The 23,495-nt window shown below is 47.4% G+C and overlaps 1 protein-coding gene across 7 annotated transcripts in view; it reads left to right on the forward strand.

The window, feature by feature from the left end:
• The window catches only part of FGGY (FGGY carbohydrate kinase domain containing), a 208,090-nt gene that overhangs the window by 66,566 nt on the left and 118,029 nt on the right, over window positions 1-23,495 (forward strand). For 3 of the 7 annotated variants that reach the window (XM_083157627.1, XM_083157622.1, XM_083157620.1), the window contains 3 exons: window positions 10,804-11,005; window positions 15,123-15,234; window positions 23,251-23,402. In XM_083157627.1, the coding sequence (XP_083013753.1) occupies window positions 10,805-11,005; window positions 15,123-15,234; window positions 23,251-23,402 (465 nt within the window). In that variant the 5' untranslated portion in view covers window position 10,804. Of the gene's footprint in view, window positions 1-3,062; window positions 3,237-4,727; window positions 4,774-10,803; window positions 11,006-15,122; window positions 15,235-23,250; window positions 23,403-23,495 lie in introns of those variants that run through there. The other 4 variants (XM_083157624.1, XM_083157621.1, XM_083157625.1 and 1 more) reach the window with 4 other exon arrangements.

A 23,495-nucleotide genomic window follows, 5' to 3' on the forward strand; every position in this document is an offset into this window, starting at 1 on the left:
TCACCACATTTTTCCGCGGTTCAAATGTCATGTTTGGTTCCCCTGTTGCCCTGTTTCGGCTACCATTACTGTGTGCTGTACTTGAAGTGTTGGTGCTGTACTTTTGTTGTGAAGCCACCTGATGTGTTCCTAATGATTCTGCTGTGGCTATTTCTTCTATATTATTTCTTTTTTGGCCTGTTATGGTCCCATTTGTTTTGTGATGTTTTTTAAATATTTACCAAAGTGTCTTTAATAAATATTATTTTGGCCCCACAAATGTCTGTATTAATTGATACATGCAGAAGTGCCATGTGTATTAGTATTAATAATATTAAGTTGTGTTGATTATTTGCAGTGTAAAAGTGTGTGACAAGTGCAGCATGTAATGTTCCCTTTAAGCTGCAATGCTTCCAATTGTAGCAGTGAGAAGCGTGTAATTAACAAGTAATGGGTAAAGTATGTGATTGTATTGGGTTCAGGTGACATTGGTTAAGGTGCGTCCGTCCTGATTAGGCGTTCCGATTGCCTAGCGCATGACCGAGTGGTGTCCGCAAAGCAATAGTAGCCTTTTGGACACCGCACATTTCTTCCCTTTTTGTTCGCGTGCATTCGGCGTGCTGTCCGAATGCACGCCTACCAAAATATGTGTACTCCCCCGTGTCCGCCCATGTTTCCGCCCAGTTTAGCCCACTTTGAAACTACGCCCCTGTGTCATTCCGCATGACGCCCATAACACACCCATATTGGCCGAGTGATTGCGGTGCACATTTCTGTACGGTATTAGTGAGAACAAGTACGGAGACCATGCGTGGCACATGCGCGTCGCGTTCTCCACGCATGCGCAGACGGCTAAAAAACGCCACCCGAAAGAATTCGGAAAAGTCCGCACCGATCAGAATAAGGGCCATGGTATTGTCCATCTAAGAAGGATTTTGTTAGAAAGAGTGAACTAGAATAAGGCCCTTTATCACATCCATTTTATCTCTCTCCAATATTTGATATAGTCCCTCCTTTGTCAGAAGCATCCTTTCTGTACCCATAACGGCAATCACAATAGGAATTTATTTTGCTCCATTACCCCATTTCCGAAGTTATATATCGACTAACGTAATTTCGCAAAATAAGGGCATGTAATTATTTTAAAGTACCGTCGTTCCCTCCATAGCCGGACTACCTTATCTAGGGATGGGCAACCAGAGACCCCGGGTTCATAATCCAAATGGAAACAGGACTGGCACATGCTAAATAAATACGGCCAATTATCATGGACATAAGGTCAATATTTCCCATTACTGATATTATGCACATGGGTGTGGTATGTTATGCTGATATTTAGAATGTTGACAGGAGAATGTTGATCAGTTCAGTATGTTGACATTTAAGATATTGACATTGTAAAAGTCACTGTTAATTTTCAACTAAATTTGTCCCTACTGTAAGTGCAACTTACCCCTAACCAGGGCCGGTGCAAGGCACCGGAGCGCCCCAGGCGAGGGAGGGTGGGGCGCCCCGGTGCCTGGGGGGTACCTGCGGTGCTGTGTGATCTGGCGGCGGGGTCCCTGCAGTGATGCGCGCTATCCGGCAGCCAGGCGGTGGCGCGGGAAGTGCTGATGGGTTTGAAAACTCGCCGCACGCTGATTGGCTAAATCTCAGCCAATCAGCATGCGGAATGTTTTCAAACCCAGCAGCGCTTCCCGCGCCACCGCCTGGCTGCCGGATAGCGCGCATCACTGCAGGGACCCCGCCGCCAGATCACACAGTGCCGCAGGTACCCGGCACGGACACCCCTGCAGCCTCCATGCGAGGGGCGAAGTGCCGCCCTCCAGTGGCTGGCGCCCTAGGCAAATGCCTAGATTTGCCTAGTGGTGGCGCCGGCCCTGCCCCTAACTCTAACATCATGTGCCGACACACGGTCGGTGGCCATTCACATTGTCTATACTAACATAATGTCAACACGATTTCTACATACCTACACCTGAGTAGTCAGTGCTGCCACTAGGAATTTTGGGGCCCCGGGACTGATTTCCAGTCCAGGCCCCTGTGGGCCCCCCTTATCTCCCCCCCCCCCTCTCCCTTCACTTACCGCCCAACTCCTGCTCCCTCATCCCCTCCTGCAGGTCCCTAAGCTCAGGCTTCTTCAATACAGGACGCCGGCGGCCAATTAAAATGCAGCACCAGCTGGTGAGCCAATCAGAGCTTGTGCATTGGCAGCCGCTCTGATTGGCTAATGGTACACGAGCTCCGATTGGCTCAAAAGCCTGTGCAGCATTTTAATTTGCCGCTGGCGTCCTGCATTGAAGAAGCCTGTGCTTCGTTCAGTGCACCGAGCAAAGCGCAGCACAGCGGAGGCAGTCGGGGGAAGGGAGGTTTGGGTGGGCAAAAGGAGCTGCCTGGGCCCTTCCAGACGCTGCCGAAAGTATCATATTGTACAGCAGAGGGCGTGGCTACTAAGAAGAGTTTCATCCGGGCACTTAACCTGGCAATTGGACAGTGGGAGGAGGGTGGCTCCAGGAGACTGGGACACTTTCTTGGGGGTCTGGAAGCGCAAGTGGGGAGGGGCGTGCGGCAGATATGAACTGGGTGATCCCATACTAATGCGGGCATGACGTGGGTGCTGGGGGTGGGCAGCTGACGTCAGCGGGTGATATTATTAACAATATCGGTGGTGGCCTAGTGTGTGTGGGGCTTAACACATACAGAGTGTAGGATCAATTTATGTAATATATAATGAGCGCTGATTGATAGCTGTCCCGGCCTATCAGTGGCTTTGATGGATCAATTGTGAACAAAGCCCGCTTCGCTACCAGTTGCAGGGAGGCGGAGAATAAAGCAGACCAGGGGCGGATTGGCCCACCGGGAAACCGGGCCATTTCCCGGTGGGCCGGACCCTAACATATTGAAATAGGCTGCTCTCCCCCCTATTAGGGCCGCGGACCGCACGAACGCAATCTCAGCTATTCGCGGCCGCGACCACAGTGTTTTTGCCCTAATCCAATATGGCCGCGGGAGGGCTGCTGCACTGCACATGCGCGGCCGTGCGCAGCTCCTCCCAAGACCCTTTGCGGAGCTTGAGAGTGACAGCTCACCGCTCCGTCGGCCTGTCCTCCTCCTTCCTATTTCAGGCAGCAGTCCCGGCGCTACCCGCTTAGCGGCTGCTGCTGTCAAAAGGACAAACGGACGGGCATTAGGAGGAGCGTTCTGCAGGGCAGGTTGTGCCACATGTTCCCGATTTTATGGATATTGAAAACAAAAGTGTAAGTGACAAAGAGACAGTAACTGTGTGCCCAACTGCTGGGAGTTTATACGGAGATGGGTGAAAGGTACCATGGGTCACTCTGTAACATGTCCCATGGATACTGCGCATTGCTGGGGGGGGCTGTTCTGGGAAACCCTACATTGTGATTTAAATCCTAACGGCCCTTCCTGACACCTCGCACAATACATTGGGGGCAGGTTTTCCCCAGCATTCTGCTTCCTCACCCCCTGCTGAACAATTCAGGACATTCTGCCATTTCTGGGATTATTGCTCTATGCTGGCAGATTTCAGGATACACAAACGGTGTTATGGTTAACATTACTGCCTCACAGTGCTGAGGTCATGGGTTCCATTCCCACCATGGCCCTAACTGTGTGGAGTTTGTATGTTCTCCCTGTGCTTGCGTGGTTTTACTCTGTGTACTCTGATTTCCTCCCACACTCCAAAAATATGCTGGTAGGTTAATTGGCTCCCAATAAATTAACCCTAGATTGTCTGTGTATATGTGTGGTAGGGAATATAGATTGTAAACTCCACTGGGGCAGGGACTGATTTTAGTGACCAAATATTATCTGTACAGCACTGCGGAATATGTGTGCGCTATATAATAACTGGTAATAATATTCTCTATACAGCGCTGCGGAATATGTGTGCGCTATATAAATACCTGGTAATATTATTCTCTGTAAAGCGATGTGGAATATGTGTGCGCTATATAATAGCTGGTAATAATATTCTCTGTACAGCGCTGCTGAATATGTGTTCGCTATATAATACCTGGTAATAATAGTCTCTGTACAGCGCTGTGGAATATGTGTGCGCTATATAAATAACTGGTAATAATATTCTCTGTACAGCGCTGCGGAATATGTGTTCGCTATATAAATAACTGGTAATAATATTCTCTGTACAGCACTTATGTGCCATAATATGTAATGGGCATCTCAGTGTGTGGCATATCTGTATTGGGTATCATGGTGTGTGTGGTATATGTATAATGAGCCTTACGGTGTGCGGCATATGTATAATGGCCAGGGCCAGATTTGTGACTAGGCCCATGAGGCACCGGCCTCAGGGCGGCACCAATTAAGGGCGGCAGGCAGGCTGTTAAATAGCAGCATGGCACAGCGGGTGGGCAGCGGCGAGTGACAAGCGCCGCCACCGCAGACATGAATTATCATATGTAGGCGGCAGCGCCACTTGTCACCTGCCACTGCCCACCCACTCTGCCATGCACATTACATAACCGCTTAGTGGCTGGGTCCGATGGTCCCCCTGCGCGTCCGGGAATGGCTCAGGATCACTGCTGCCGGCGCCCAACCATTGGCTACTCTACACACACACACAGTCTATTGGCTGCTGTCTATCTAGCAGCTGAGCTGAGCGACGCGCAGATCCTCCCTGCGCTCAGTCAGTCACAGTGTGAGAGAGACTGACGGAGACACTGTGCTGCTAATCACTGTACTAATAAGTGCCTCCCTCCCTCCAGGTCCTCCGTACAGTGAGCAGTCCAGAGTGCTTAAAAAAATATTGAGGTAGGCTACAGTTACATTAAAATAGGGGGGGGGGGGACAAAAATGTTGTGCCTAGGGGCGGCCTGACCCCTAAATTCGCCCCTGATAATGGCATCACGGTGTGCGGCATACGTGTAATGGGCATCAGGTGTGTGGCATATGTATAATGGACATCACAGTGTGTGGCATATGTATAATGGGCATCATGGTGTGTGGCATATGTATAATGGGCATCAGGGTGTGTGGCATATGTATAATGGGCATCAAGGTGTGCAGCATATGTATAATGGCATCAGGATGTGTGGCATATGTATAATGGGCATCCCGGTGTGTGGCATATGTATAATGGGCATCACTGTCTCCCCTCCCTGCATCCTCCACCACTTTGTGACTCCCCTCCCTGCATCCCCTGCCACTCTGCCTTCCCCCTCCTACCCTGCATCCTGTGCCACCATGCCCCCCTCACACTCTGCGTCCTGTACCAACCTGTGTAAGTCCTCACTCCCTTCGTTCTTAGCCATTCGGCATCTCCCCTCCCAGCATTCTACGCCACCCTCCGTCCCCCCCCTCCCTCCCTGCATCCTCTTCCACCCTGCCACTCTACTGTGCTGGGAGACCCCCTGTCAACCCCCCCCCCCCCCCCCCCTGTCTCTGTCTTCCCAGCCCTACAGGCTGCAGAATAAACGCTGTACACATGCGCCTATTCTGCAGCCTGAGGGGCTGGGGACATAGCCAGCAGCCCAGAGAGCCACTAGCCATGCCCTCACAGTGGCAAAAATTGTGTGTGACCTCGTTGAAATAGGCCACACCCCCATATTGATACACCACGTCCCCGAAAAACTGGGCGCGCCTCCGGCGCGCAACAACACTCCCCCCCCCCCCCCCCCATTAGGGCTGCCTCAAGATATTTCCCGGGCTGGTTTTAATTCCCAATCCGCCCCTGAAGCAGACCAAGGTTCACCTTAAAAATATTCAGCCCCTTTCCACCCAGGTTCACGTCAAGTGCGCATAACTTACTGCGGCTTTCCCTATAGATGCGGCCCAGGAACCCATTGTACAAATGTAATGGATTAGCGCAAGGACAGATGGAAGAGATAAAACAATAATTCTGATAGATAAGTGATCCGTATTGACCGCATCTCCATCTGTGTCAGACTGTGTTTTGCATGCAGACGAGATCATGTTCCACCGTGGCCGTCCTTTAAACAACCTCTGTGCCCCAGAATGCACTTAACATGCACACAGACCCAAAGGAAGACATGATTAATATTCCCCTGCAGTTTATTTCACTGTTACATTTTAAGAGTTGCAGCTAGGCAGGTCTGACAGCCCAATCTTAATTAAGATTCATTATACAGTGTCTCTGTAAATGGAGGTCAGCGCGGCTTGTTTTGATGTCAGCGACTGGGCCCGGTTCTCCTCTGGCTTTCAATCAAACTGCAGACGATAGAGAGTACATTTCCAAATTGATTTTTTTTTTTTTTTTTATAAATTGCTTTCATTGCCCAGTCTCTTAAGATGAGGAAATTCTCCATTGCACGCTCGGTGATGAGCCCCCTTTGTATTCTAAAACACTCAGCACTAATGCTGGATGTACGCATGGTATAGTAGTATACACGGCTGGTAATGGGAAAGTGCATCTTGTTTTGTGTATAGTCTCTTGTGTATAGTCTCCATATACCACAACATACTGCCTATGCTTCAGGATAACTGTGGTTTCACAAGGGCAGCAGAGAGCCGGGCCGGGCCTAGGTAGGGATGGCCATCGTTGCCATCGATGGCAATTCTGCAACTGGCCATCGATAGTGCTAAACTATGCTATGGATGACCATCGATATTTTTACATATCGATGGTCATGCATTGTGTTTGTTTGATTGGCCTGTGGGCCAATCAAAACATGGGGGCGGGGCTTCACGGGTGTCGGGGGGCAGAGCTATGCTCCGTGTCCCGGCACTTAAAAAAAAAGAAAAGCAAAACATTGTTTTGCTGTTCCATCGATGGAGGGAAACTATCTGGTTCTCCCCCATCGATGGCTAAAGTATTCGACATCGGCCATGAACCATCGATGATTTCGAATCATCGATGGTCGATGGCCATCCCTAGGCCTAGGTACTTTCAGTAATCATGGGAGGCGTGGCCATGCACCCTTAAGCTGGATACATACTATAAAGGTGCGTACACCATGCCTCCCAACAGTCCCGCTTCCCAGGTTTTGGGGACGTTCCTGCATCCCGCCTGGGCCCACCAGTGTCCCGTGGGGGGGGGGGAGCAGTTGGGAGTCCCCCCCCAGCCTGAAAGGAATAGACTCTGTGTGCAAAACTGGGGGCATGGTCTGAAGACATGGTATCCTGCGAGGCCACCCCTTTTCAGTAGGCCACTCCCACTTTTCAGCCGTGCGAGTGTCCTAATTAGCGAGACACAGATGTTGGGAGGTATGTGTACACACTGGCCGCTATATTGGCCGCCGAACGGCCAAAACCCCCCCATTTTGGAAAATAATATGTGAAAACTCATATCAACCTTTTTCTTGTCACATGTCGACCTATTGCATGTGTCGACTGTTTGATGTCAACCAAAGGTATGTTGATTTTTTGTGTCAACATATGGCCTATCGACCAATAGTGATCGACTTATTAACTGTTGACCTTTTAATTGCCGACCTGCCAACCACATCCCAGTAAATCCTTTATTAGTATAAATACAGCGTTTCCTGTGTATTACGGAGCTGACTATTGTGCATGTCATTGTCTGTACATATAAGCACCGCAGCGTGTGAGACGTGTGCGATGTGCGGAGAGCTCAGTGGCAACGTGCACCAGAAAACCGTAATAAAATGTCAGCTACACGGGCGCATTTCACGTATTGTGCAACTTTCTGCAGAAAGAGGAGGAGATAACAGGATACCGGATGGTCTGTGTTGTTATGGACACAATTTGCCTTTGATACAGAAGTTGCACAACACGCGGGAGGTATTAGGAAATGGGACAAACGTTTCTGCATTTCAAGAAGCAGATTGTTAGACTGGAAGTGACATATAAATTAGCACCTGTTACAGAAAGTCTTAATGTATCTAGGTCTACATGAGCTATAAAAACAAAAAAATTGTCCCGAATGTCAGCGAAAGTTGACACGGATGCCGTATCAGTGTACTGTGACCCCTGGCATGACTTGCTGCGCACCTTGCTTCGAGCGCCGTGCCTTGCTGCACTCAGCACACTATTATGTTGTTCCTTCACGCCCTAGGGGATGGTAGGGTATGAAATACCGCCTGTTTAAAAAAAAAACTCACCATCAAATGATTTTTCCACTGGGCACCAGTCTTCGCGGGCTCAGAGTTGCCGGAGACTGACTTGGCGGCTGTGATGAAGACAGGTATATCCAGCCTGGAGCTGACGTTGTACACCCTCCCCTAAAATGCTCAGACACGTTTTAGGGGAGGGCACTCCCAACGCTTTCCTATACACACCAGCGTTTCCCCGGACACTCCGAGCGTTTTACCAGACACGCCTGGTTACCACCGCCAGATGCCTACTTTCTGTCAATCACCTTGCTAATGGCGTGCGGTTAGAAAAGGTAGGAGGATTACAATGCAGCGTAGCCTCGCACATGTGTCCACCGCCCTGCGAATGTGCTGTTTGCGATCAGGTCTAAATTATTCCCACTATTCGTACTATGTTAATATAGATGTGAGATATGTGAAAACAGACCAGTGTCTGTATAAAGCAAGCCAATGTCTGTATGTGATTTGCCAATGTCTGTACATAACAGGCCAATGTCTGTACATAACAGGCCAATGTCTGTACATAACAGAGGCCAATGTCTGTACATAGCAGGTCAATGTCTGTGTGTGATAGGCCAATGTCTGTGTGTGACAGGCCGATGTCTGTATGTGATAGGCCGATGTCTGTACATAACAGGCCCATTTCTGTACATAACAGGCCAATGTCTGTATGTGATAGGCCAATGTCTGTATGTGCTAGGCCAATGTCTGTGCATAACAGGTCAATGTCTGTACATAACAGGCCGATGTCTGTTCATAACAGGCCAATATCTGCACATAACAGGCCGATGTCTGGCATACACACTGCCCTCCCATGAAGAACACGTATACCTTCTACTGCCCGGTATACACAGGCTGCTTCCCTGCACTCCCAGACTGTCTGGAGGACCCTGCAAGCACAGACCAGCCTGCTGGAACACTGGCCAATGGGTTTGATAATGCAGCTTATGTTAAGTCACATTGGGGCAGATGTATTAAGCCTGGAGAAGAGATAAACTGGAGATAAAGTGGAGATAACTTGGAAGAGTTAACGCACCAGCCAATCAGCTGTGTTTGAAATATGACAGTTGGGATCTGATTGGCTGGTGCGTTATCTCCTTCCACTTTATCTCCAGTTTATCTCTTCACCAGGCTTAATACATCTGCCCCATTATTCCACTGGTATCTTCTGGAGGGAACATTAACAATCTATGATCTAAAGTAGCGTTATGGCCCCCACACACAGCACAATTTTCAGGCACTTTCTGAGCGATTTTACTAAATCGCTCAGAAAATGCCTGAAAATGCATGTAAATCGCTGTGTATATAGCCCACACAGCGATTTACATGCGCGCCCCCGCCGTTCTGAATCTGCACAAGATTCAGAATGGCCCGGTCAGTCAATTCATAACAGTCGCTCAGAAGCTCCTGCTCATCTCCCGCATGTGTGGCGCGGGGATGAGCAGGGCCATCTGAGCGACTGTCATGCCGGTGACTGTGACTGTCAAGCCCCGCTGCCACCGACCTGGAAGCCCCGCCGCCGCCGCCTGGAAGCCCCGCCGCCGCCGCCGCCTGGAAGCCCCGCTGCCGCCGCCGCCTGGAAGCCCCGCCGCCGCCGCCGCCTGGAAGCCCCGCTGCCGCCGCCTGGAAGCCCCGCCGCCTGGAAGCCTCGCCGCCGGAGCCCAGCAGAGACGCTTCCTGGACCTGCCGGGTGCCGCGCCCGCCCTCTGCAGTCAGATGGAAGCTGCAGTGAGAGGACGCGACGCTGGAAGACAACGGAGTTGGTAAGTATATTCTTTTTTTTTTTTTTTACACTGTGCCACCAACGGTTGAGGGGAGAGGGGGATGCCACACTATACCACCAACGATTAAACTTTTTATATGGGGGACTAAAACTATTAAACTGTGTATGCATATATATATATACTGTGTGTGTATATATATATATATATATATATATGTATATGTATATATATGTATATGTATATATATGTATATATATGTGTGTATATATATATATATATATATATATATATACACTATGTATGTGTATGTATATATATATATATATATATATATATATATATATATACTGTGTGTATATGTATATATATATATATATATATATATATATATATATATATATATATATATATATATATATATATATATATATATATATATATATATATATATATATATAGCGCAGTCTGGGCAGGCACATCCAGAGTAGCCAGCTGCACAATGTCCAGTCGTGACAGATTTGAGATCTCCCGTGCTGAATCTCCCAATTTGAATCTCTGACACAAATCTCTCTGTATGTGGCTCATTGTCTGAAATGAGCCAATTAGTGAAATCTCTTGTGCTGAATCTCCCGTTATGTATCTCTGGCACACATCTCTGCGTATGTAGGGCCCTTTACCAGTATAATGTGTCCTTGCAACCATATAAATCCGCTTGTGTGGACATACCCTGGGCAGAAGAGAGTCCATCTACACTAGCAAGACCCACACTGGCCCAAACCTTCTGGAGCAGGGGGTTCTGGGTCCAGGAGCTCACAGAAGTTCTGAGAGCCATACAAGGTCCACGAAAGCCAGTGTATACACGGTTCATGATACTTCCCTAATCTAGGGGCATTCAGACAACCCTGAGTCTTGGGTCAGGCATTAAATATTATTTGATTATTTATCTGGTAACAGAAATGAACAAACCATTGTTATCTGTCCTATTGTCGTACTGTCCTATTGTTGTACTGTCCTATTGTCTTACTGTCCTATTGTCTTGCATTTAGAATGCAGGATGAAAATAAAGAAGAAGCTTCTTACTATATCGGGATAGACGTGGGCACGGCGAGTGTACGTGCGGCTCTGGTGAACCAATTTGGGGAGGTGGTTGACCAGGCAGAAGAGGCGCTGGAGATTTGGGAACCTCGGTCTGACCACTATGAGCAGTCCTCTGATAACATATGGGCCGCCTGCTGTGCTGTTACCAAGGTATTTATAGTGCACGGGCATAGGAGCCTCTCCTACAGAGCTGTATAATAAGCGGGGTTACTCCTGCAGTGGGTGGCACGTTGGCACCACAAGTTGGCATAGCAACTTTACAGAACTTTTAGAAGTATCTACACATCTAAGAGGATTTCTATGTAGTACTAGTCATTGTATTTGTGATACATGTGATCATGGGCTCATTTATCACTGATACTAATGACCGCCAGCTTATTTTGTTTGATTATTGTATAAAGTGTCAACAGTCAATAGGTCAAGAGCAAATGATCGACATACACAAGAAAATGTCAACACATGGAAAGGTCAAAGTGGCTTTATCACGTTTTGATGCGGCGTCTATACTGTGTACCCCTGTGCGTCCCCTGGTGCCCCCTCTGCGGTCAGCTTGACACCTCTGTGAACTCACCGGGCCCCTCCCCGTGAAGTCCCTGCAAAATTTTGTGGGCCCATCTCTAAAGGTCAAGCTCTTCACTACAGAGCTCTCAGTATACTGAACGCTGGCATCCTGAACGCCGGGATGGTGAACCCATCCCATCGCAGCAGCCTTTCTGATTTCCCTGCATATTCCTGAGATCATACCTCTAATCAGTCCCTGCTCCAAGTGGAGCTTGCAGTCTATATTCCCTAAACCTTGTGTACACACTAGTGCAGGCATGTCCAAACTGTGGCCCTCCAGCTGCTGTGAAACTACACATCCCAGCATGCCTTGTCATAGTTTTAGCATTCCCTAATAGCAAAAGTGTGGCAAGGCATGATGGGAATTGTAGTTTCACAACAGCTGGAGGGCCGTAGTTTGGACATGCCTGCACTATTGATATATTCTGGTAAAAAGCCAACTAACCTACCAGTATGTTTTGGTAGGCCGAAAGGGGGTCCCGGTTTCCGGGACCATCCAGTCTACTCTGTGATGGTAGGCAATCCTGATATAGATTGTAAGCTCCACTGGGGCAGGGACTGATGTGAATGTTCAAGCATTCTCTGTACATCGCTGCGGAATATGTGTGCGCTATATAAATAACTGGTAATAATAATAATAAATAAAGATATCATGCTGTGGATATTTCCCCCCTCTGCCCCTGTACAGGTCTATTTACTAAGTGGCAATTGACAGGGTGCCGGATCCCCTTATTAATAAATAGACCCCATACAATGTCACTGCCTGACCTCTTACCCCCATTGATCTCACTGTTGTCCGGCATCCTCTGACCTTGTAGGATTATGCAAGGGAGCCCTGGGATAATACAGAGGACTTGTCACTAACTTAAACATGTTTGAAGTGACTTAACAATATAATTGGTCTCATTAGCGTAATAGTTTTCTTGGAGACACTGTAAATAGCTCAGTTCATGGGGAAAACATTTCCCTCGATCATTAAGCTGCTCCTTAAAAGACAGTGTGGGGGAGATGTATCAAGCCGTGGACATTAATAAAGTAGAGAGAAAGTAAGCAAACTGCTTTTATTGTACCTGTCATGTTACAGGCTGTGGGCCAGATTCTCTAAGCTTCAAAAGTGATAAAATGGAGAGTGATAAACAGCCAGCCAATCAGCTCCTGCCTGCCATGTCACAGACTGTGTTTAAAAAATGTCAGACAGGAGCTGATTGGCTGGCTGTTTATCACTCTCCATTTTATCACTTATGAAGCTTAGAGAATCTGGCCCTGTGTATGGAATATGTCAGTTAGGAGCTGATTGGTATTTTACCTTTCACTTTATCTCTTTCCAAGGCTTGATACACCTCCCCTACAAATTTTGCACTTAAGCCTACAACTTTGGATCTATCGCATCATTAACGATAGTGCAAATACGCCAGATGGTATGCATGATATATCGATTTATCATTAACAATATAAATATTGGGCATCTCATTAATAATAAATTGTGTCGTTTTCTTGTCGTCATTTCCTTGTTTTGTTAATTTGTGTTTTGTTGTTTTCATGAACACTCGTTTGTTTTGTGTATTCCCCGGTTCTTCAGTGTATTGCCGTGCCCTACAAATGTTGTATAACCACCTGTAAATATTTGTTTCAATTGTTAGTTTTTATGCCACATTGTAGCTTTCATTAGGATTCTAGAATCAATATTACAATACTCTTATTCAGCAATATTATGTATATTAGAAGTTACCAGGATCAGTGCCAGAATAAGCCTTCGGGGGGCCCGGGGTACTTTAGCCAGGGGGGCCCCCTTGCACTTGTCATTACTGGCCGCACACTGCATGGGAGAATATTACACTGTCAAAACACAGAGTAAAGGCAGTATAAACTTGGTCAATGGGTAACTGCATATATATATATATATATATATATATATATATACACATATATACACACACACATACACATAAATACATACCATATGAAAAGCCTGTGTTTGTCCCTCTGCACCTTACTCTGTAGGAGACCTCACAGTCCTAGTGCTGCCTTTGATTAAAAACCCTCCCATGACTAAGCTGCTGCTGCTGTTCTCCATGGGCATGTAATGAGCTCCACCAATTAGAGCTCAGCACAATCCTCTCAGCCTCTGCCCTCTGGTTTAAAGTGTCATGGGACTTAGACAACTCCCAGGAATGCACTGCACACTTGTGCAATCAGTGTGCCTTGGCTCCTGATGCTCAGCACCATTAATCATTGTCACATTGGCAGATAGGTGAAGCTGCAGCACTACCCCACTCCCATGCACAAAATCTTTAGCTAAAAAAAAAAAATATTTTTAAAAAATACATGCCAACCACAGGGGGCCCCTAGCTAGTGGGGGGCCCAGGGGCACTGACCCCTTGTGCCTCCATTATAATCCAGCTCTGGATTTCTGTGACGTGTATAAGCACAACTACTCTATTACATCATCGTAGCACTTATTGGTGACTTCTAATATCCATATAATTTATAGTAGGGAACACTTGATCTTATTCACAGTTATAAACATACAGGTGAGATAAGTTACTAAGAACAGAGGGTCAAAAGTGCAGTGCGAAGCCGACTTCTGTTGTGTACCTAACCATGTTTGTTTAGGTATATCCAATAAGAAACTGATATTACATTTACAATTGTCTTTCTGGGCCTGATTTGCAAGCAGAGCAAAAAAAACAAAAAACAACACACTGGTAGGTGCAGCAGATGTGACATGTACAGTGATTTAGATTTTAGTGGGTTACATTATTTTCTGTGCAGGGTAAATACTGGCTGCTTTTGAATGTAGCCCACCAAAGTTACTCAGCTTAATTTTTACACTGCAAATTAGATTTCAATTTGAACAGACCCCACCCAAATGGAAATCTCTCTGCACATGTTGCATCTCCCCCCTGCAGTGCAGCATGGGTTGTGTGCTTTTTTTTTTATTATTATTGCTTTGCTACAAACCTGAAAAGGCTCCGATATTGTCACAGATTTTTCATCCAGGACATGTGTTGCTTGCTTTAAATATACCGCACAAAGTACTTGTTTAAATGCCCCACAGTTGGCATCCTGACTGACAGGGGCTATTCTCCCTTGTGGCGACGCCCATAGAGGAAGGAAAGAACCTGTGGCATGCACAGCGAGCCACCAAACCTGCTAGGGTCTCATTGCGCTTGCCCCCCTGTTGTAGTACTGCCCGTTGCGATTCCGATGTCGGTATACTGACCGGCTGGAATCCCGTTTGTCGGCCCACCATACGACACCCCTAATACAAATTTGTGAGAGAAATTTACTAAGATGGGAGTTCTATTGCATTTGGTATGTTGCTATAGGCAACCAATAAGATACTATCTATTATCTTCTAGAAGTAGATTCTGATTGGTTGCCCATAGCAACATCCCATGTGATCTAGTACTCCCGTCTTAGTAAATTCCCCCCTGTGTATGGCTACAGCAGCTACTGAGATATGGTTAATATGTCAGAATTTGGTAACGTCTGCTTGGTTCCGGACAGTTTTTTTTCTATATACTAATGTTTGTTGACTATATATATATTTTATTTTTGTTCCCTTTTAATATATTTTTTTCCTGGGTCAAGGCCAAGGAAGTGAGCAGCATGAGATGGGTGGATTTTAGAGAGGGATCTAATTAATGTCTGAAGCAGAAAAATAAAATGTATGCGTCTGACAAAGTGTTTCCTTCTTTGACAGAAAGTGGCGCAGTCGGCAGGAACTGGACGGATCCAAGGCCTTGGGTTCGATGCAACATGCTCTCTGGTGGTCCTAGACAGACAGTTCCAGCCCCTCTCGGTGAATGCAGAAGGTATTGTCCCTCTCTTTGAATGTATTGCTGAAATGAGGGGGAGGGGGGGGGGGGTGTTGCCCAGAAACCCCCCTCCTCTTGGCAAGTGCCTTAAATTATGACAACAATAGCATCGGTATATAATATGATCAATAGAGCTGGCACCACATCATGCAGTGTAAGGGACAGAGCGGAGCTGCTGCACATGCCCAGTGTACCAGCTTCGTCCACCACATTTACTGTATGTGTGGATCTGAGACCTTAAACATAGCAATGGACCAGAGAGGAGCTGCCAGGAGGAAGAGACAGGAGCCTTACCATGAAGTGGGAGATTGTTAGCTTAGAAAGTGCAGCGCTGGTTCTATTATGTTTGTGTATTTATGTATTATGATATGTTTAACCTTTTCCTGACCACTTATCATATTTAAATGTTTGAAGCAGCCTGTACTATAGACCATCTGTACTGTTAAATATTAATACTGTATTCCATACAGTGTCCAGCGTATAAAAAGACCAATGCCCTGCAGAGTGGAAGATTTTGGATCACATATGGAAACCCCCTTCTAAAAATCCTGGGTTTGTCACTGAACAGTGCTGAAATACAGACCACACTGTGCTAGAGGCACCATAGCAGAAAGTGCATATATCAAGATGCAGGCGTATAACTGGTGCTATTCTTGTATAACTGGTGTAACCTGGTGTAACCAGTATCTCATACTTGAGTACTTTTCAGCAAGTGCAGGACTTCTTGGTGGCTGCTAAATAATAGCGTAGTTGCCCATAACAACCAACCAGCTTACAGCTAGCATTTATCAATTACATTCAATAACAGCGGTAGGCAACCTGTGGCAATCCTGCTGCTGTGGAACTAAATCTCCCAGCATGCCCGGTACTTGTTTCCTATCTGGGCGCCCAGGTTTTCTACGTACGGCACCGTAATGAAATCGGATCGCATCGCATCGTACACATACACGATATTGAACGATGCGATGCGATCCGATTCGATTTACCATAGGAAACAATGTGAAATGGCTCAATTTAGCCAAATTATCATAGGAACAATAGTAAATGGGCCAAAAACACCCGTGAACATTGAAATGTCCCCCCAAAAGTAGTTGACGCCACCCCGCCATCAACGTGAACCCGAAGCGTGGCGAGCGCAGCGAGCCCCGCGAGGGGACGCGGATACCTTCACAGTTATACGCGTCCCCTCGCGGGCTTCCCAGGTGTCCATGGCGACGCGGACACCTGGGAAGCCCACAAAGGGACGCGTTTACCTGTGAAGGTATCCGCGTCCCCTCGCGGGGCTCGCTGCGCTCGCCACGCTTCGGGCTCGGTGGCTCGCTGCGCTCGCCACACTATTCTATTCTCACTCCACGCCCTAGTGGATAGTAGGGCATGAAAAGGTCGGAGGACGCGTACCGCCGCCCCTCGCGGGCTCGCTGCGCTCGCCACGCTTCGGGTTCACGTTGATGGCGGGGTGGCGTCAACTACTTTTGGGGGGACATTCCACTGCTCTGTGGTTTTTTTGGGGGTTTCTGGCCCATTTACCATTCTTCCCTATGCTGATTTGGGTAAATTGATCCATTTAACATTGTTTCCTATGGGAAATCGAATCGGATCGCATCGCATCGCATCGTTCAATATCGTGTATGTGTACGATGCGATGCGATCCGATTTTTCTACGGAGAATAGCATGGTGCGCAATTTACTTAGCGGGCGCCCAGATAGGAAACAAGTACCGCATGCCCTAATTTATATACCGTTTTATATTGGACAGATACAAAAGGAGATGTTCCTTTGGACTAGAACTCTGTACCTGCCATATTATTTGGAGCTGGCATCTCCTAGCACTCAGTGCAGTGGCCGCTGGGGGTGAGGGAGACTCCTGAGAGCCGGGTTATTTTCCAGCTGAAGCGTTCTACATACAGGGCCACCTGCCAGGTGCAATCAGATACCCGGGGATGTGTAACATGGGTGTATGCTGGTAAGCAATCTTTGATACTGGATCACTTTAAATCAATATCTCTACTGTAACTTATTAATGTTACACAATGCACTTAAAGCAAAAAATCAATGCTTATTCTAGCACAACAAACCTATCCTGTACATCTCTTATACTGTCGTTTTCTTCCCGAGTATGAATCTCTTAACACGACCTGAACAGACCGCTGACTAAATAAAATATTACTGCACAAAAAAGTACTGTCACCGAGGAACGGGCATCTTAGAAGAGGTGTCCGGTCCCAGTGCTGCCTTCTTCTGGCGTCACTTCGGTTGACCACTGTGAACGGTGTCTGTAAATTACGCAAAGTGAGGTGACAGTCTTGTTACCTCAGGGTTGGATTGGCCCTCTGGGGTGCCGGATAACCTCACAACAGTCTGTAGACCAACATTGGAAACTCTACTGTTAAAAGCCTGACAGTTGGAATTCCGACTTACAGGGGCTATTTCCCATTGTGGGGGGTGGGGGTGGGGGGTAACAGCGCGACGACTGCAGTGAACTCCTAAGGGGCTTCTTTGCACTCACCCAGCTGTCAGAGTACCAGCAGTCAAGATTCCAATGGCGGTCTAATGACCGGTGGAATCACCACTGTGGGACCCCCATTCCACACCCAGCCCTCTGCTGGGTGTCAGGTAAATTCTCCCCTTCCCCAGCTTGAGAGTTCTGCTCAATCCAACTGTGGTTTCCTGCCATCCGTGGGAAGTACCAATGGTAACCCCGATGGTGAATCCTTGGGTGGGGGTAGGCAGAGCCAGTCCAGAGACACAAAATGTGCCAACTGCAGGAAGAAGTGAGGTCCTAAAGCAAATTACTGTAGGGTAAAAAAGAGAAAGAGGTACTGGGGAGAGGAGGAAGGTTGTGAGGGGAGGTTGGTTTGGGATCAATATTGTTACAATGCATCACCATTGTGCTCTGCAAAACATGACAATAAGTGAACTCTTCCTGTCACCTGCTTGGTAACTAGGAACATGTGACCTGCTGGGTGATCTGTAAACTGTGACAGTTATTTGCAACTGCCCAATAAGCAGGGACTTTTCAAAATGTGACTCCTAAAGGGACAAAAAAGGGGTAACCGTATCCAATCAGCAAAACTTTGCACACCTTTATCCCACATCACACCATGTAGGGTTAAACTGGGCTTATCAGCTAGATATTCGCATAAGACTAAAGAGGACGCAGTACTGTGTCTAGGAATCTGAGGCTGCCTAATATTATGCCATGCGCCTCCAGTTGATGGCCACACCTACTCAATAGCTTGCCACTCCCCTACATCAAACCCTTGTCATTGCATTGATTCTGATCTCGGAATTCTTCTTCTCCATGGTCCTGGCAGCCACCCACCTCCTCATGACATAGAGACATCACAGGTGTGGGGGTCAGGGCCTGCACAGGTCACATTATCGCCCAGCCACAGTCCAGGCTGAGTTATATAGAGGGAATATGTGAAGCTCCTGACTGTTACCGTACTGGGGAAGCAACCCTGCAGCATCAAACGTGACCCTATATGAAATGAAGTTCAATACGTTATAAAGGGCACCATCAGAAAAGCAGTATTTGTCTGTGTTATATACAGTGATAGGGAATACTGCATTAACCTGCTTGTTAAGTCTTCCAATTTTTTTATAATAATATCTTATACAAGAATCGGAGTTATTGAGGATGATAAAGGGGCAGATTTATTAAGCTTTGTGAAGTGATAAAGTGGAAGGTGATAATGCAGCAGCCAGTAGGCTCCTAACTGTCATTTTCAAAGCCAGGCTGTAACTTAGGAGCTGATTACATTCTCACCGGTCACTTCACCCGGCTTAATAAATCTGCCCCAATGACTGCTGCCAGTTTGTGCCGGATGTGTCTACACCACAATTAATGGTGCACGATTGTTGCTTGTTTGTTTGTAATATATTGTTTGTTGAACGTTTGAGACACAAGATAAAGGTGCCCATAGGCGGTCCGTTCCCGGACCGTCCGTTCTGTACTATGAGATGAGCGCTCCCGCGGCATCTCATCGTACGGTACAAAAAGTATGTGCTGCACATACTGTTTGTACCAGCTGTTCATCGCATCGCATCGCATTGCATGCAAAAGGCATGCAATGCGATGCAATGTGTACTATATAAGGGCAGGATGTATTAAAATACATCGCCGCCCTTCGCGCCCCCCCCCGCCGCGATGCCGCCGCATATATACTAACATGCGGCTGGCATCGCGGTGCCGTGACGGAGGCCCCCCGCGATACCTGGAATGTGGTCCCCCCGTCACCTCCCAGCCGGCTCCTGCATCCCTCACGCGGCGTCACACCGGGGACAGCTAAGCAAGCTGTCCCCGGCGCCTCCTCCTCCCCCCTGCAGCCTGAAGGACGTCCGGCTGCGTCACTAGGGGGAGGAGAGGTTTACCTTCCAGGGTCCAGGAGGACCCTTCAGGAAGGTAAGCCAGAGGGGGGGTCGGCGAGGCAGCGGGTTTGCGTCGGCGGCAGGGAAAAGAAGCCCATAGGCTTCTATAGGGTATCGCCACCCAAAGGTGGCGATACCCTTCACTGCGGTATCATTTTTGATACATAGGAAAATGCGGTAAAACCGGGGTTTTACCGCATTTTTCATTTGATACATCTCGCCCTTAGTGCCGAACGGATCCGATGAACGGACCGTCTATGGGCACCTTAAGAAATGGTTTCATGAGTGTTACATGAGCACTTGGAGGCATAACACACATATTGGATCCTAACCCTCGACCACTGATTTCCAGAAGTCGACAAGTATCTGAGACTTGTCTTACTCAGAATACAGCCATAGAGCGACAAGTCATTGGACGTTTTATTCATGTTGGCAAAAGCAGCATATTTACTTGTAATTCTATTTATGTGCCCCGGAGCTCATAACACATCTATCAATCAGCAAGTGGCGATTATTGTACTATGTCTTACTGCACCTCGCTGACTCACCCTGTGATATCATATGTATAATAAGATGTGTGTCAGGTGAATCATATTTTGCTGCGGTGTCAATTTATTTCTTTTTTGGCACAATGTATCAGTTATTGTTTAGTTTTAGGAAGACGATCTCTTAAACCTGAGCTTCTGACCCCTTGTCTGGGTGTCTGTGTAGCAGAACGTATTGTGACTATCGTATATATATGCAGAGGTGATGACAAGCTTTGAGAAATGAGGTGATGCCTTGTGCTGTTATCTAAATACCGCGGATATCAGTCTATCCGAGTGAAAAATGGATCGCTACCGCTTAAGGACTGATTGGGGTTACTGAGACACTGGAGACTTTCCCACCCGCTGGTTAGTCTGCTTTTTATATAGACCCAAATTCATACAGAAGGTCATTGAGAAGATTCTCTTGTACATCCCCCGAAATGTATTCAGTGGCCCAGAGGTGAATAGTCCACTCCAAATTACACAGTGAAGATGGTTTACTGCCATCGATGGTAACCATGGGCCTGGTGCATACCTCCCAACTGTCCCAATTACAGCAGGACAGAACTGCTCATTGGACACTCTCCCGCTGTCCTACCCACGGGAGGCAGTGTCCCGCGGGTGGGTGGGGCAGGTTATTGATCTATAAAAGGGTGGCGGCCCTAAAGAACGGTCATAGAGAAAAGAGGGGTAAGATCACATCACACCGTTCACACACCGTTGGTGTTCAACTCTCCCCTCGCAACCCACCCGTGTGGATGGTGCAGCCCATCCCCTTTCCAAGGGGCATGGGCTAGTGACGTACCACTGTCGGGAGAGCGCACCCCACTGTCCTCATACTACTTCCATTTGAACAAGGACCGTTCTTTACCGCCGCCAAGAAGATAGAAAAATAGGGAGGGAGGGTGGGGAAAACCGGACCAGAGAGGCAGATCACCTGACTTCCTGACTATTCCTAACTATAGGAACTCCTCCCCTGCTCCCTAATTGGCTAATACTGATCATCATAGCCCCTAGCAAAACACACAACCTAAAGTGCAGGCAGCTCAGAATCCTTCGTCACAAGCTTAATCAGCCTTCGGTTTTCTGTGTTCACAATATCGTTCAGTAAGCCCTTTCTGAACAACATTGTGACCAATATCATCCAGTGTGTATGGGGCTTTATAAGTGTGCGCAGGCGCAGCAAATACTGACTACCTTAAAAATAACAAAAAAAAGAACACTTCTTTGCAATGTTTCACACTGTCAAAATAAAAATCTGGTTCTGGTGCCAGGTTTTTATTTTGTGAGGGTGAAACACTGTAAACAATGTTGTTTAAACACACACACACAAACGCTACCACCAGCCCCCGCAATATTTTACAGGCTCAGAGCGCCAGCCCTGCTCCCCTCTCCCCTAGTATTAAAATAATGAATTACCATCACACAGACAACGAGTGGGCAGACGGGAGGACGGACGGCCACATGCTGCTCTCCGTTCTCTGGTCTTTGGGATGGCGGCGCCGGCTCCTCGTCCTCCTCCGACTGGCGCCGTTGTGAGATGACGTCAGTACGTCACCTTGCAGCGCCTGTCGCACGGTGGGGGGGGGGGGTGGCTTTCCCCAGGCAGCTGCCTCTCACTATTAAAGATAGCAGGAGGGATGCAGATGACCCGCGGCCCGCTGCAGTTAAGTGGGGCAGGCGGCGGGGCTCAGCTGTTTGTAAAAGGGGGTGCTGGCGGCCATGCGTACTGTGGGGATAGAGCTGCCCGGGCCCTACCCTCTGTCAGAGCAGCGGGGCCCAGGACTTCAGTATCCCCAGACCCCCCTGTAGTTGGCAGATGAGCCCTAGATCAGAAAGCAAGCACATGCTCACTTTAGCTATGATGTGTCAGCAGTTGCCAGGTTCCTAAGGTCCCAGTTGTTAGTGTAGGACTTGCAGTGTAATGGGGTCCCTTGGCGATGTGCTGCAAGCTTAAATGCATTGATCAATTCATGAACTAAAACCCCATTATTTATTTGGATATTAACTATAAAGGTGAGTTAGTTTATTACGCTGAGTATTGAGCCCCCTGTATCTGTGTATGTATGTGTATTTATGTATGTATATATATATATATATATATATATATATATATATATATATATATATATGTATCCAAGAGACCGGCACAATCCACGGCTCATATGCTTAGTAATCGTGGCTTGGTGCCTGCACGAATAGTTGTATACTTGCAGGGGTTGGAGCGGCACTCTCAGCAAGAAGAAACACCAGGTACACTTTGTTACAAGAGCGACGTTTCAACGTCCTTTATTCGGACATTTTCTTCAGGCTATATATATATATATATATATATATAGAACAAGATATGTTAGAAAAGTCTGAATATACTTGTTCTAAAAGCCAAGTTTTCCATATATTTTTTTTGTTATGAATTGAAGGGTCTGTTACCATGATACTTTTTAAAGGCGGCTCTCATTGATCACCAAGAGAATACGCCGACTCCCTTCTAATTATCAGTAATAATTCCAGAGCACTTACAGACAATTAACCTGTCCTAGAACTCCTCTGATAAGGTGTTGTGTTTCAGAGAGGCCCCATGCATAGGACTCAGAGGGCTGTTCTGTCCGATTACAGCAAGAAGTCCTCTGGGTTTATGGGGGATGTGCAATCCCGGATCACGACTGTCGGTCCATCCCGACAGCTGTGATCCTGGCCCGTTTGCGTTTTGATCGACAGCAAATTGGCAGGCAGGATTCAAAGTCCCGCCTGACGATTGTCGAAAAGGGGGCGTGGCTGTGTAAACGGCTGTGGATTGTCGAGATACGGCCGTGATCGCGACAATCCATGGCCGTTCTCGGCAGAACAGGCCTGACGGCTTTTAAAGCCGGTCTCATTCTGCCGTGATGCTGGTAAAGACAGCATTGAATAGGGCCCCGCTGCTAGCTCTGGCCCCATAGCAGCTGCACCCCCGATGGTAATTGCGCCCATGACAGGGTTGTTATAGAGTACCGGCATGCCAATGCTGACAACGGAATCATTCCGTTATTATTATGCGTTGTATCAATGATGTCTACACGCTACATCGAGTTGTTGTCTCTGGAACATTATATGTTGACCTTTGTTGTCTTTTAAGGTAAACATAACAGGAATGTTGTAATGTGGATGGATCATCGGGCTGGGAGCCAAGTGGATCGGATCAATGGAACCAAACACGAGGTGTTGAATTACGTTGGCGGTGTGATGTCTGTGGAGATGCAGCCCCCCAAACTCCTCTGGTTAAAGGAAGTAAGTGTCCTAATAGTCTCCTTATTGGCCTTCCCCAATACAGACTCTCACCACTACAGCCCATCATGAATGCAGCTGCAAGGATAATCTTCC

This window comes from Crinia signifera, chromosome 8 (genome assembly GCF_055691185.1).
Source record: "Crinia signifera chromosome 8, ASM5569118v1, whole genome shotgun sequence".
Taxonomy (NCBI): Eukaryota; Metazoa; Chordata; class Amphibia; order Anura; family Myobatrachidae; genus Crinia; species Crinia signifera.